The 13,865-nt window shown below is 37.9% G+C and overlaps 1 protein-coding gene across 2 annotated transcripts in view; it reads left to right on the forward strand.

The window, feature by feature from the left end:
- The window catches only part of LOC149820420 (protein arginine N-methyltransferase PRMT10-like), a 29,554-nt gene extending 16,308 nt beyond the window's left edge, over positions 1-13,246 (forward strand). The window contains exons 4-7 of one of the 2 annotated variants that reach the window (XR_016426761.1): positions 11,804-11,993; positions 12,326-12,511; positions 12,583-12,694; positions 12,859-12,994. Coding sequence is in view for 1 of the 2 variants with exons in the window: in XM_089983600.1 (XP_089839726.1) it covers positions 11,804-11,993; positions 12,326-12,511; positions 12,611-12,694; positions 12,859-13,035 (637 nt within the window). In the remaining variant the exon portion in view is untranslated. Of the gene's footprint in view, positions 1-11,803; positions 11,994-12,325; positions 12,512-12,582; positions 12,695-12,858 lie in introns of both variants that reach the window. The other variant, XM_089983600.1, reaches the window with a different exon arrangement.
- The last annotated feature ends 619 nt before the right edge of the window (positions 13,247-13,865 follow it).

Here is a 13,865-nt window from a genome sequence, read left to right on the forward strand (position 1 = left end):
TCCTCTACTGAAGCTAAATATAGAGACATGACGGCCACCACAATGGAAGTTGTTTGGCTCAGGCGTCTGCTTGCTGATATGGGAGCTGAAGCAACACAAGCCTCGCGCATGTGCTGTGACAACAAGAGTGCAATCTACATCGCAAGCAACCAAACTTTTTATGAACACACCAAACACATAGAGATGAATTGTCACTATGTCAGAGAGGAGTACCTGCACGACACCATTGATCTGCCATATGTTACATCAGAATACCAATTAGCAGATTTCTTCACCAAACCTCTTGCAACTCCTAGATTCCACTTTCTTTTAGACAAACTTTTGCTCATTATATCGTAAGTTTGAGGGGGAGTGTTAAAATGTAACATATATATAATAATAATATTATTATTATATATATTTTTCTTATTTTTATTTTTTAATGTAATTTCTATTATCTAGTTCATATTGAACTAGATAATATAGTTTGGTTACATTCCAACCGGAACTTAACCAAACAGTCTAGTCGTTGGAACTAGTCCAAGGGCTAGATTTCTAGCCGTTGGACTAGTTAAACAACTAGAAGGGAGAGCTCCTTATGAGCTCTCCCCTTTGCTCTTGTATATATAGGGGTGCAACCCCCTCTTATAAACTCACTCCTTTGTAATGCTTTTTAAGCATTTTTCTACATAAATAAAAATATTTATTTATGTGTGTGCTGTTCCTATTTTACCCTTTTTAAGGGCTTTGCTTAAAATGTCTTTTAGACACTTCCCTTTGAGTGTTTCTAGGGCGTTTGTGGAAGACCATCATTTCATTACAGGTTGGGGACAAGTGGGAGCACCTATGGCATGTCAGATCGAGGAGATATGACTAAAGAAACTTGGGTCAAATTTTGTAGCTCACAAGCAGAATATGTTGGGTTTCTTGGAATCGGGTTGAGTCAAATGGGTGCAGATGTGGGTTTGGGCTAAGGTAAGGGCTAGTTTGACTTACAGGGACCAAGTATACACTCTTCGGGAGTTCCACTACAGAGTTGTAGGTCAGGGGGTCGTTTGGATGCAGCATGGTGCAACAAGCATTCGGCCAATGTCAAACTTCAGTCCACCGTCCGCACTTGGCTTGGACCAAGTTACCAAGGTTCAGATCAAGTAGGGGTATGGGCTTGATGAAGCACCAGATGCAAAGTGAGAGAGGCGTGAAAGAGGGCCTAGAGGCCAAGAAGAGAGATAAGCCTAGGGGTTTAGAGAGAGAGAGAGACAAATTTTGTGAGAGTAAGAGATTCAAACTTCAATTCATTTGACAAATTTTGTGAGAGTGAGAGATTCAAATTTTAATTCATTTCATATGCATTACCAAAGCACAATACAAGGGGGGTTTACCTAGAGTGTAGAGGGGGTATTAACACCTCTGCGCAAGTTAACTCTCAAAAAATAAGAAGAGACTCTTTGATCAAAACCTAAATCTAGGTAACACCTCTCAAGCTCCTACCCAAGAATAGGTAAGACCTTTCCATGCTTAGGTACTACCTTGTTGACTTAGCTAGAATTAAGGAAAACCTAATTCCAACCTTCTTTACTTCCTCCACACGTTCGCCAAGGCACCCTCCAAGGGGAGGTCGACCTCCATGTGGGCCCCACTGGGGTCAGCTGGCCCTTCCAAGTCCTTTTTGGATCCAGGTCCTTCTTGATCTGCTTCGTTCAATGCCATTTTGGATCTGGGTTCTTCAGGGTCTGTACCAATCATTACCAATTCAGATTCGGGTTCAATTGGATCTGTATCATCATCTTTCATGGGTATCCATTTGTTAGAAAATCCTAGGGAGCTATTTCTATGGTAGGGACCAGGGAGTGCATGTCATGCATCATTTTGTTCCTATATATTGGTTCTCTAGTGCTAGTTTTTGAAATGAAATGGGGATCTTCGAAACACGAGCTTTGATTAACAAGAGCAAGTGTCAAGAATGACACTAAAGCATAACCCTTAAAAAGGGTATAACTGGAAACAAAATAAAAATAAAAATGTATTCTTTATTGATATGAAAAACCAATTGCTTAAGAAGCATTGGAGTGAAATACAAGAGGGGCTGCACCCCTTTATATACACAGCTGAAAGATGACTCAATAGAGCTGTTGGGCACAGTCCAACAGCTCTATTTAGAGCTGTTGGAATGTGTCAGTCCAACAGCTCTATTAAGAGCTGTTGGACTGTGTCAGTCCAACAACTCTATTGCTAGTCAAGTCTGGACAGGACTTGACTAGCAACAGTCATTCTAGTTCAAACTGAACTAGATGACATAAAGACAAAAAATAAAAATAAAGGAAAAAAAATAGAGAAAAGAAAGAAATTAAAAATGTATTTATATATATATAATAATATAATATTATTATATATACATATATGTACAGTTTTACATTTTAACACACCCCCTCAAACTTACAGTACAATGAGCGAAAGTTTGTCTAAGAGAAAGTGAAATCGGGGAGCAGCGAGAGGCTTTGTAAAGAGGTCTGCTAACTGATATTCTGAAGTGACATATGGCATATCAATTATCCCGTGTAGATATTCCTCTCTGACGTAGTGACAATCCATTTCGATGTGTTTGGTGCGTTCGTGGAATGTTCTGTTACTGGCAATGTAGATCGCACTTTTGTTGTCACAACACATTTGTGAAGCCTTTGTTGCTTCAACTCCCATGTCAGCAAGCAGTCGTCGGAGCCAAACTACTTCCATGGTCGTGGTTGCCATGGCTCTGTATTCAGCTTCGGTGGATGAGAGAGATACCTTCTGTTGCTTTTTACACCTCCACGAGATTAATGATTCCCCTAAAAAGACACAAAAGCCAGTGGTTGAGTGTCTGTTATTGGGATCACCTCCCCAATCAGCATCAGTATATGCAATTAAATCAAGAGAAGATGAGGAAGATAAGAAAAGTCCTCGTGAAAGAGAGGACTTGATGTATCTGATAATACGCATGACTGCTCCCATATGAACAGAAGTAGGAGCATGTTGAAATTGACTTGCTGTATGAACAACATGTGCTATATCTGGTCTGGTAATGGATAGATAGGAAAGTGCCCCGACAAGCTGTCTGTAAGGAGTAGGGTCTGCAAGAAGTTCTCCATCATCAATCTTCATTTTAACATTAACAACTTCTGGAGTGTCAACTTTCTTATCATCAGTAATACCAGACCTGAAAACAATATCAAAAGCAAATTTAGTCTGAGATAATAAATATCATCTAGGAGAATAAGCAACTTCAATGCCTAAAAAATATCTCAACAAGCCCAAATCAGTCATTTCAAAATGAGATTTAAGAAGTGTTTTGATTGTTTCAACTCCCTGTTTATCGCTTCCGGTGATGATCATATCATCCACATAAAGAAGAAGCACAATGATTCCTGCATTAGAATTCTTAATAAACAAAGCAGTGTCAGTTAAACAAAATTGAAAACCAATATCAATCATAACACGACTAAACCTATCATACCAAGCTTTTGGTGCTTGTTTAAGTCCATAAAGAGCTTTTTCTAAGCGAAGGACTTTACCCTTAGGAATACTTAGACCAGGAGGGGGTTCCATATATACTTCTTCAACTAGCTTTCCATTTAAAAAAACATTTTTGACATCCATTTGAAAAATAGACCATTTTTTGATAGAAGCTAAGGCAATTAAGGTTCGGACAATAGTCATACGAGCCACCGGAGCAAAGGTTTCTTCATAATCAATCCCATATTCTTGGGCATAACCTTTGGCTACTAAACGGGCTTTATATCTTTCAAGAGTACCATCACTCTTGGTTTTAATTTTATAAACCCATCGACATCCTATAGTTTTCTTCCCTGGAGGAAGATCTTGAATATTCCATGTAGAAGCCTTTTCAGGTGCATCTAATTCAACTTTCATGGCTTCTATCCATTTGATATCATTTTTTGCTTGAAAATATGTGGATGGTTCTTCATATGAGTGAATTAATGCAATAACTGCCCTATATGTGGGTGAGAAAGACTCGTATGATACAAACTTTTCTGGAGGCCTCGAGATTCGGGATGATTGTCTAGTTGGAATGTTAGAATATTTCTCAAGTGCACATGGAATATTAGACTCTTGTCGCCTGGAATATTGAATACTAGTATCTCTATGAACTTCTTCATTTTCAACATTAAGATCAATAATTCTTGGATCATCATCAAAGTTACAATCAAGGTCATATTCATCAGATGTTGATGTTAGATCTAGCAAAAAGGAGTACTCAGTGACGTCTTTTAATTTTCTAAAATCAAAGAAGCTCTCCTTTTCAAGAAAGGAAACATTTCTAGACACATATAGTTTATTATTTTTGAAGTCAAAACATCTATAACCTTTCTGGTTTTCAGCATATCCTAAAAAGGCACAGGGAATCGCACGAGGGGAAAGTTTATCATTTTTGTCAGTAAATATGAAACATTTGCACCCAAATATTCTTAATCTAGAGTAGTCTGGAGAAATGTTCATAAGTTTTTCAATGGGAGTGATATTTTGTAACGAAGAAGATGGCATCCTATTAATGAGATAGGTGGCAGTTAAGGCAGCTTCTGCCCAAAAGTCTTTAGGGACTTGATTTGCTATTAATAAAGTTCTAGTGGTTTCTATAATATGGCGATGTTTTCGTTCTGCCAGTCCATTTTGTTGAGGTGTATAAGGACAAGATCTTTGATGTGTGATGCCATGCAATTTAAGATAATTTTGAAAATCTGTGGATAAAAACTCTCCCCCTGAATCTGTGCGAAAAATAGTAATATCATTTTGAAATTTGTTTTTAACCATATTATGAAAAGTTTGAAAGTATGAAAATACTTCAGACTTATGTTTGAGAAAGTACATCCACGTATGTCGGGAGAAATCATCGACAAAAATAACATAGTAAACAAATCCTCCTTTAGAAATTACTGGTGCAGGACCCCAAACATCCGAGTGTATTAATTCAAGTGGTCTTGAAGAGAAAAAGGTTCTGTTCTGAAATGGTAATCTTTTCATTTTGCCGAGAATACAATCTTTACAATCAAATGATTCAGAGTTACAAAATTTCCCTAGATTTGGAAAATGTTGGATTTTGGCTATATGTGGGTGACCAAGTCTCTTATGCCACAGTTCCAACTCTATTTTTTGAATATTATAACAAAAAGCTTTCTTCGGCATTTCCAAAAAATCCATGTAATAGAGTCCTCCTTCTCTATGGCCTTCCCCAATCAGCTTGCCTGACTGGCGATCCTGTACCCAACAACCATGAGAAGAAAAAGAAATATTACACCCATAATCAGAAATTTGAGATACAGATAAAAGATTTAAATTTAATTTGGGAACATGTCTAATTTCTGGAATAAAAAAATTTTTTGTTTTATAAATTTTTTCAAAATCTCCTATTCCTTCTATTTCAAGAGAAGTCCCATCAGCAGTAAAGACCTTTGACACACTTGTTTTATTTTTAACACATTTGGATAGACTTTGATTATTTGGGGTCATATGAAAAGATGCACCAGAGTCAAGAAGCCAAGAAATTTTACCTAAATCAGAAAAAGATGAGGCTGCTGCGCCGGTTGAAGCTTCAGATGAGGAAGAGGCACCTTTGATGAGAGGCTGAAGGATCTCCATTAGTTGGGCCAGGGAAACTGGTGCATCCTGATCTTTAGGCTCCGATCCAGCAATTGCAGCTCTTTTTTCTCTCAGCTCCTTAAGTTTGGGACATTGTGGCCTGTAGTGTCCCGGTTCATGACAGTGATGACAAATAACTTTCTTCTTATCATAGTCACCATTTTGTCGGTTAAAGTGAGGAGGCCTATATGATCGAACATGATTCCCTGGTCTAGACACGGCTAAAACGGAATCATCTTCAATTTTTAAAGAACCTTTCCGGAGACGATTTTCTTCCATTGTTAACTCTTCAATAGTTTCAACAATAGAAGGAATTTTTCCCCGGTGAAGTAGGGCCGATTTAGTGGTTTCAAATTTCGGCCTTAATCCAGTGATAAACTGGTAAAAATGTTCGGCATCGAGTTGTTTCTGACGAAGCTCGATGTCTTCGGCACAATGCCACTTTGGTTCTAAAAGGGAAAGTTCTTCCCAAAGTTCGGACAACCCATTGTAATATTCACGAATAGTTTTGTCTCCTTGTGTCATCATTCGAACTTTTTCTTGGAGGTTGCACACGTGTGCAATATCTTTAAGGGAATACATATTCTTAAGGTATTCCCATGCCTTATCGGCATGATCAAATTTGGCAAGACTTGAGCATTTTTTAATGTCAAAGCTATTGATAAGCCATGACATTATCTTCACATGAGATATTCTCCATTCTTTCCATTTCTTCTCGTATGAGGCAATAACCTTGATTTTCTCTTCTTCCGATAGAGGGACCTCTTTATCTCCCTCCTTTTTAGTAAGAGATAGCTTAGGTTCCGAATCGGAACCATCCACAATCCCCCATAAGCCTTTTCCCCATATATGGTGCTTCATGATTGAAGCCCATGTTACATAGTTCGTATCGCTTAGTTTCATAGGCATGATGGTGACTTTATCATTGTCATCCATCGATTACAAGGAGAGAAAGAATAGGGATAGAAGAGAAACAAGAAGGAAAATGAAAAAGAAAGAAAAAAAAAACAATACAACAAGATGTGAAATCTTCTCCAATGAAGTGATAAAACACTTCTCTTCAAGTGGCGAACACTTTTGCAAACGGGCACGAAAACCGAGGCAGCTTTTCCTCAAGATTTAGTACTTCCGCGGCTTTGATACCATGAAATGAAATGGGGATCTTCGAAACACGAGCTTTGATTAACAAGAGCAAGTGTCAAGAATGACACTAAAGCATAACCCTTAAAAAGGGTATAACTGGAAACAAAATAAAAATAAAAATGTATTCTTTATTGATATGAAAAACCAATTGCTTAAGAAGCATTGGAGTGAAATACAAGAGGGGCTGCACCCCTTTATATACACAGCTGAAAGAGGACTCAATAGAGCTGTTGGGCACAGTCCAACAGCTCTATTTAGAGCTGTTGGAATGTGTCAGTCCAACAGCTCTATTGCTAGTCAAGTCTGGACAGGACTTGACTAGCAACAGTCATTCTAGTTCAAACTGAACTAGATGACATAAAGACAAAAAATAAAAATAAAGGAAAAAAAATAGAGAAAAGAAAGAAATTAAAAATGTATTTATATATATATAATAATATAATATTATTATATATACATATATGTACAGTTTTACATTTTAACAGTTTTGTTGGGTGCACTTTTCTCTATGGTATATCGGGATAGGTGATAACTGATTGATTCCCAACTTCTTAATTGGAAGAGGTATATGAACAATTTTATAAGTTGGTAGGCGGTCTTATGGGATCTTAGTTTAGGGGTGTCCAAGGTTTGTGTGCTAGTTTTGACACAAAAACTTGTGGGAATACAAATGGAAATCTTGCATACTATTCAATGAGTTATGTTCCTTTGTGATTCACAGTTTGAGCTCACTGGGTTTAACAAAATAAGGTTAATAACCTGGTTTTGGATGTCCTGGTTTTGTGCACTATTTGGGTGCACAAAACCAGGTTTTACAAACCTGGTTTTGAACCCCAAAACCGGTCAACACTCCATTTTTTCACTTACCCAGGTTTTCACAAACCTGGTTTATTGGTGGGGTGGGGTGAGACCCCTTCAATGTGTCCTCTTCCCTAATGCTTTACCATGGCCACCACATTTTCTGTCATTTCTGGCTGGCAACTGGCTGAAAAAGGGCCATTTCAGTGGCATGGGCGATACTGGGCCGGCCATTTTCAGTCAGTCACCGGCTGGAAATGGCCTGAATGTGAACAAATTTCTTTTATAGCAGGCCTTTCTGACCATTTTCTGGCCAACCACCTGTCGAAAAATGGCTGGCTCAGTATTGTCTGACAATGATGGTACCAGACAGCTATCTTTCAGCTAGTGGCTGGCCAGAAAATGGCATGAAACATGCAGTTTTTCTTTTTGAAAGAAAAAAGTTCCTGTTTCTGGCCAACAACTGGGTGGAAAATGGCCAGCGTGGTACGTTGTCATCGGATAGCACTTGGGCACCCACTTTCCGGCTGATATCTAGCCAGAAAATGGCCAAAGGGAAATTGTTTTATTTTATTTTTCAACTTTTGATGACCAATGACCAGGTTTTACTGTTTTTTAGTCATCCAAACAAAAGCAAAACCATGTATTTGGCAATCTGGGTTTCTCAAAAGGCTAGTTTTTCCGTCATCCAAACATGCCCTTAGTCGAAGTAATTCCTGACCTTGTAAACTACGAACTGCACTTCTTTGAAGTCTCTCTCTCTCTCTCTCTCTCTATATATATATATATATATATATATATATATATATATATATATATATATATATATATATATATATGCCAAAGGGCTCGCTCTCGCTTGAACGAGGAAGGAGTTGACTTCGACTTTCCAATCAATACCACAACAAGATGGATTTGATTAATGACAGAAGTCTTCTTTTGTTTCTCGACAGTGAAGTAAGGCCAAGTTCATGAGCCTATTATCCTAGGTTCCCCCTTTTTTGCACAGAATTGACAAAACACCTTTGTTTTTTTTTGATATCTTAAGGATGATAAACCTAGTTTTTAGGAATTAAATGGGAAACTGTTCATGATATTTCAAAAAAAGGTAGAGGTATTTAAAGAACTTTGAGTTAATCAAACAAAATGAAAGTAACAAATTCAAAAGATGGCCAATATGTGTATAGTAGCTAGTTCTAGTTTTGTATAATTGTTTCTCCGCCAGTCTCATCCATAATATCAAATAAATCTTTTTTTTCTTTGGTAAATCTACCAAGGGCTATAGTCATAGTGATCCTCCTATTTAACTTCAACCATTTTCGAACACCTCATATCATTAACTGGGTATATGACGGTTCGATCGTCTATAGATGATTCTGAGGGACGGAGGATGCTAGGTTAGCAGAAATATATTTATCAAAAGGGTTTTTTCTACGGAAAAAAAGTAAAGAATAAATAATAATGTGATAAGAAACTCTTCAGACAGTCTAAATCAACATAAATCAATGATTGGATAAATTAATAACTAATAATGCTGTATCATATACTAGGTCTTAAAAATGACACTATGGCGGATGGTGCGGCTACGGTTTGTGGCAAACTTGTTTTGGGGAAAAATGTATCAGTAGCTTATATGCCATGGGAAGGTTACTGTCTTTGTTACTCTCCGGGACATAGTAGAAGGGAGGAGATTCTCTAACGAGAAAAAGGATCAAATTCTTTCGAAAAAATAGCTTAGAGGTTAGAGCATCACATTTGTAATGGATGGTTGTATGTTCGACTATGATAGTTGGCTTTGAGTCCTCTTTAAGGCATAATATTGAGAATGCTCATTGAATGAGCAATCAGCAATCCAATAACAGATCGCAGATCTAATCGGTATTGATATACTGAGTATCTATTGATAGGAATTATTCCGACACTTGGATAAATGCAGTAACCTGTGACAATGGGGTACCCTATTTTTTTTACGAGGTTGGTCTCCTACGACAAGGCATATATAACATATAAATAATTATATCTCGGTGTGAAGAAAATGAGAGGTAACGACTTCTGGCATGACCAACTCCCATCATGTGGCGAGTGGTGTGTATGGAAACTCCTATTGGTGTTCGATCCCCACTCTTACATGAACTAATATGGCTATTTCTACGTGAACCATTTCTAGGTATAGATTTTGTCATATTCTATTTATTATCATCTCTGTACCCATTGACCGCTCAGGCATCGACCCAAGAAGAATCAATTCTCGGTTTATAGATGATGCAAGGTGTATATGGAACATGAAACTCATGGTAGCGTATAAAATAACAAGCAGCATTTTATACCACCACAAACTATGGAACATGAAACCTCAAAAGTTAAATATATAATATTTCATAGTGTTATCATCTGCTCATCATTAGCTTCTTAAAGGAAAACTGTCCATGGCCATTGCCATGCCCAGTTTGAGGGAGATTGTGAAGAATACACATCAAGGGTAATTCTGTCTTTTATGAAAAAATGGACTTGTAAGCTATGTCACACGGACTCGGCTAAGGAGGTGCCGCACCCGAGTCGACACGCCTCGACACGGGTGCGGACTCGGGTGCGGCTTCGGACTCGGCCCGGACTCGGTCAACGCCGAGTTGGACTCGGTCAACGAGTCCAGGCCGAGTCCGTCCACATTTTGGACTCGGTCAACTTTGACCGAGTCCAAAAATGTCCCTAAAAAACTAAATTTTTATATTTTTTATTTAAAAAAATATATATAAAAAAGGCACTGTGACTGTGCAGTCTTTGCAGTGTGCACAGTCACAGACTGTGCACAGTCTTTGCAGTGTGCACTGTGCACAGTCTGTGACTGTGCACAGTGCTGTGCCTGTGCACAGTGCACAGTGCTGTGCCTGTGCACAGTCACAGTCACAGTCTGTGACTGTGCACAGACACCTGTGGCATTTTAAAAATAAAATAAAATAAAATTATATATATATATATATATATATATATATATATATATATATATATATATATATATATATATATATATATATATATATTTTTTTTTTTTTTTTGCCGAGTCCCCGTGTCCAAAAATTTTAAAATTGTGCCGCACCCGTGTCGCACCCGCACCCGCACCCGCACCCGCACCCGCACCCATGTGACATAGCTTGTAAGTCATAAATAATGTTAAGGGATGTGTAATTGGGAAACTTATATATGATGGATGATATATGGGCGTGGGATTAAGGAACACCCTTTAGCTGTTAACTTTCCCGTTTCTCTCTTCCTCGTTTGATTCCCAAGGACAAACTCACACTTCTCAGTTTTCATCCTTCTTCCTTCAGACCAGAATATGAGGTTGTTTATTAAGTCTGAAGCTGGAAACCATGTGCACACTTGTCTTCTTCTAAAGTCAAGGGACAAACATGCTGGACACCACCAATCTTCTTTGTGAACTGCTTCAACCTATGGGTGCTCCATAAACTTCGAAGTCTGCTAGCTTTGATCTTATCTTCTTCTATCCTTACACTACAATTGTCACAGCATTGACGATACCCCTTTGTCTTCCATGCACCTTTTTCTTCTACTTCAAATACCTTCTTGAAAGTACACCTCACCACTAGTAATACATCATTAACATAAAGAGAGCCTGATTGTGAGACTCTTCAGAATTAAGAGGGTCTCACCGACATAGTAGTAAAGATCACCAAACTCCTCAGCTTTTGCAATGCCTTCTAACAGCTCTGATAAGTGGAGTCTGTTTACCTTTGGCGAGTTCCCCCCTGTGAATACTCAAAAGCTCCTTAGAGGTTTTGGGTTACTATTTTCCTCAAATTCCTCTCTACTAGCCTGCTTCCACTTTACACAAACTCATCCTATCCAAAGAATCTTTGCACAGATATTCCCACTCCAATCTCATATCTTTCACAACCTCCCTTGGGTCTCCCCACTCCATTTCTTTTGCATCTGGCTACCAGTGCACATCATGAGCATCTCCATTTTCTCTGAGTTTATTCTGGACCTCCTCCTCTTGCCACCATTAAAAAATTCTCCATCACTGTAGTCTCTATGCATTTGAATTATCCGCCATAATTCAAGTTCAAACTGGCTGTTTTTAAGTTGTCTAACTTTGTTAAATGCTGCCAAGAATGTTGCAACCTTCACATTCTTGACTTTGATTGTTTGTGCTTACTCTCTATCTTAATTTATTTTATTCCTATAACTTGCTGATAAATGTCATTAAGCTTGAGGCATGTTTTCCTTTTGCAAGGTACCCAAGCCATGCCCGAATGTGGTTAGCGCCAATAAGGTCAGGTTTGGGGGAGCAAAAAAAGAATGATTATAATTCATCAATGGGTGACTGGTACAGTTTTCTTGATGAAACTGAAGCTTGCTATGGGGTTGATATGAGTGTATTGACAAAGCCTTTTGAGGAAGAGCAAAGAAAATATTACCTGCAGGTGCAACCAATGTCATGAGACAATTTGTTCATCTCTCTCTCTCTCTTATATCAAGTTCACCAAATCCTTAGTGTAGCTTTTTATTAATTGGAACCACAACGATTGTTTTATTACCATACATACATGCGAGTATGCCACGACTATAGACTTTCAGTTATGTTCTCTTACAATGTTCTTTGCACCCTTTGTTGCTTTTTGCCTAAAACATGTCTTCTAAAAGTTGACGATTCCCCAGAAACTCTTATTTCGCACTACCATTTGCTGTTCAATTAGGTAGCATCGATAAGTTTACTCAGATTATTGTTAATGTTGATCTCCTTAATTTTCTGCAGACATCATTATGGAATAACCTTCATCCTCAACAAATTATAGGAACTCCTGTCATAATCAAACAAATTGATTGTTTGACTGCCAAACTTGATGATATTATTGCTGTTAGAGCAGAATTCACATCATCAATAGATGTTGATAAGGGGCGGCTTTGTGGGTTTGCTGGGTGGTTCGACGTTCATTTTAGAGTACGTTCCACTTGCTATATAATATATATTTCATCAGGATTGAATCCTTAAAACCTTTTTTTATCTTACAGCTACTGTTGCCTCTCATTGCTTTCTCAGGGGAGCATCACAGAACCGGCAAAATGTGAGGTGGAGTTGACCACTGCCCCGTCTGAAGACAACCGAACACATTGGGGTCAACAGGTTTCTGTTGTCTAGATGCACGCATGCTTGTCATTCTTGCCATTATCATTTCTTGAATTTTCATTGAATGTCATTGCTAGTTGGTGTTCAATGTTTACATGACTTTATATCTAATAACTTTTTGTTGACATTTCCTCATTTTAACGCACGTTGTTCTCATTCAGGTCTTTCTCTTATACCCTCCTGTCCGTGTAAACCAAGGAGATCATGTGAAGACTAGTTTTTCAATGTCTCGTTCGGAAGAAAATCATAGACTTATGGATGTTGAATTCATATATGAGACTGTACACCCATCTGGGAGGTCATCTTCACCCATCACCTCCAAGTTCTACATTGAGTAAGGATCTGAACTGTTTTAGCATACCAGTCAGCTGTAATCAAGGTTTACTTGTTTTGATGGTAATCTTACACATGTTAAAGGTGTGTGTATGTATCAAAGCATTTTTTGTTGGCTTCCAAGGTAGAATAGTCAAGTTCTTCCATTGGGAGATGGAATACTGTCGAATGTCATTTTTGAAACTTAGTAAAGGAAAATATGGCATTTTTGTGGTATCGTAGTTGAGCTTTCATATTGAAGATTCATATGCATCTTGTAGTTTCTTGGTTATTAATTTTCTTCTTTATCTAATTGGCATGTGTTGAACTTGATGTTTGCTTGTCGGAGTTTTTATCAATTTTTGTTGCACTCTTTGTAACAAAAAAGTGTTTGTAATCAATCGGTCAGTTTTGATGAGTTCTTCCTGACTTTCATTTTCTATTCAAAGATACTTGAAGACAACACCCTCGACTTGAACAATAAATTCCTTAGCTCTTTTTTTTTTTTAAAGGCAAGCTGGGGTTAGTCAGACCCCCTACCAGTTATACAACTATACCATTGGGTTTTGAACCTGCAACGCCCCAACACAAGGTGGCGTGCACTAGCTGCTCCTACCAGACAAGCGGAGCCCCTGTTGCTGCATCACAAAGTTTCTTCTTCTGTTGGAGGGAAGTAATGAACATAGTTGGCAAAACTCCGTTCCTTTCGATAAAACTTTGAAAATGAAAAAGAAAAAAATTGAAACTTCCTCTTTTTCAAAATATCATCCAAAATCCACGTTCTTTTGAGAGAAGTGTTTTAGAACACGAAAACTTATATTTTAAACAAAATATTTTTCAATATATATGTCCCTTT

This window comes from Nuphar pumila, chromosome 12 (genome assembly GCF_984573655.1).
Source record: "Nuphar pumila chromosome 12, dmNupPumi1.hap1.1, whole genome shotgun sequence".
Taxonomy (NCBI): domain Eukaryota; kingdom Viridiplantae; phylum Streptophyta; class Magnoliopsida; order Nymphaeales; family Nymphaeaceae; genus Nuphar; species Nuphar pumila.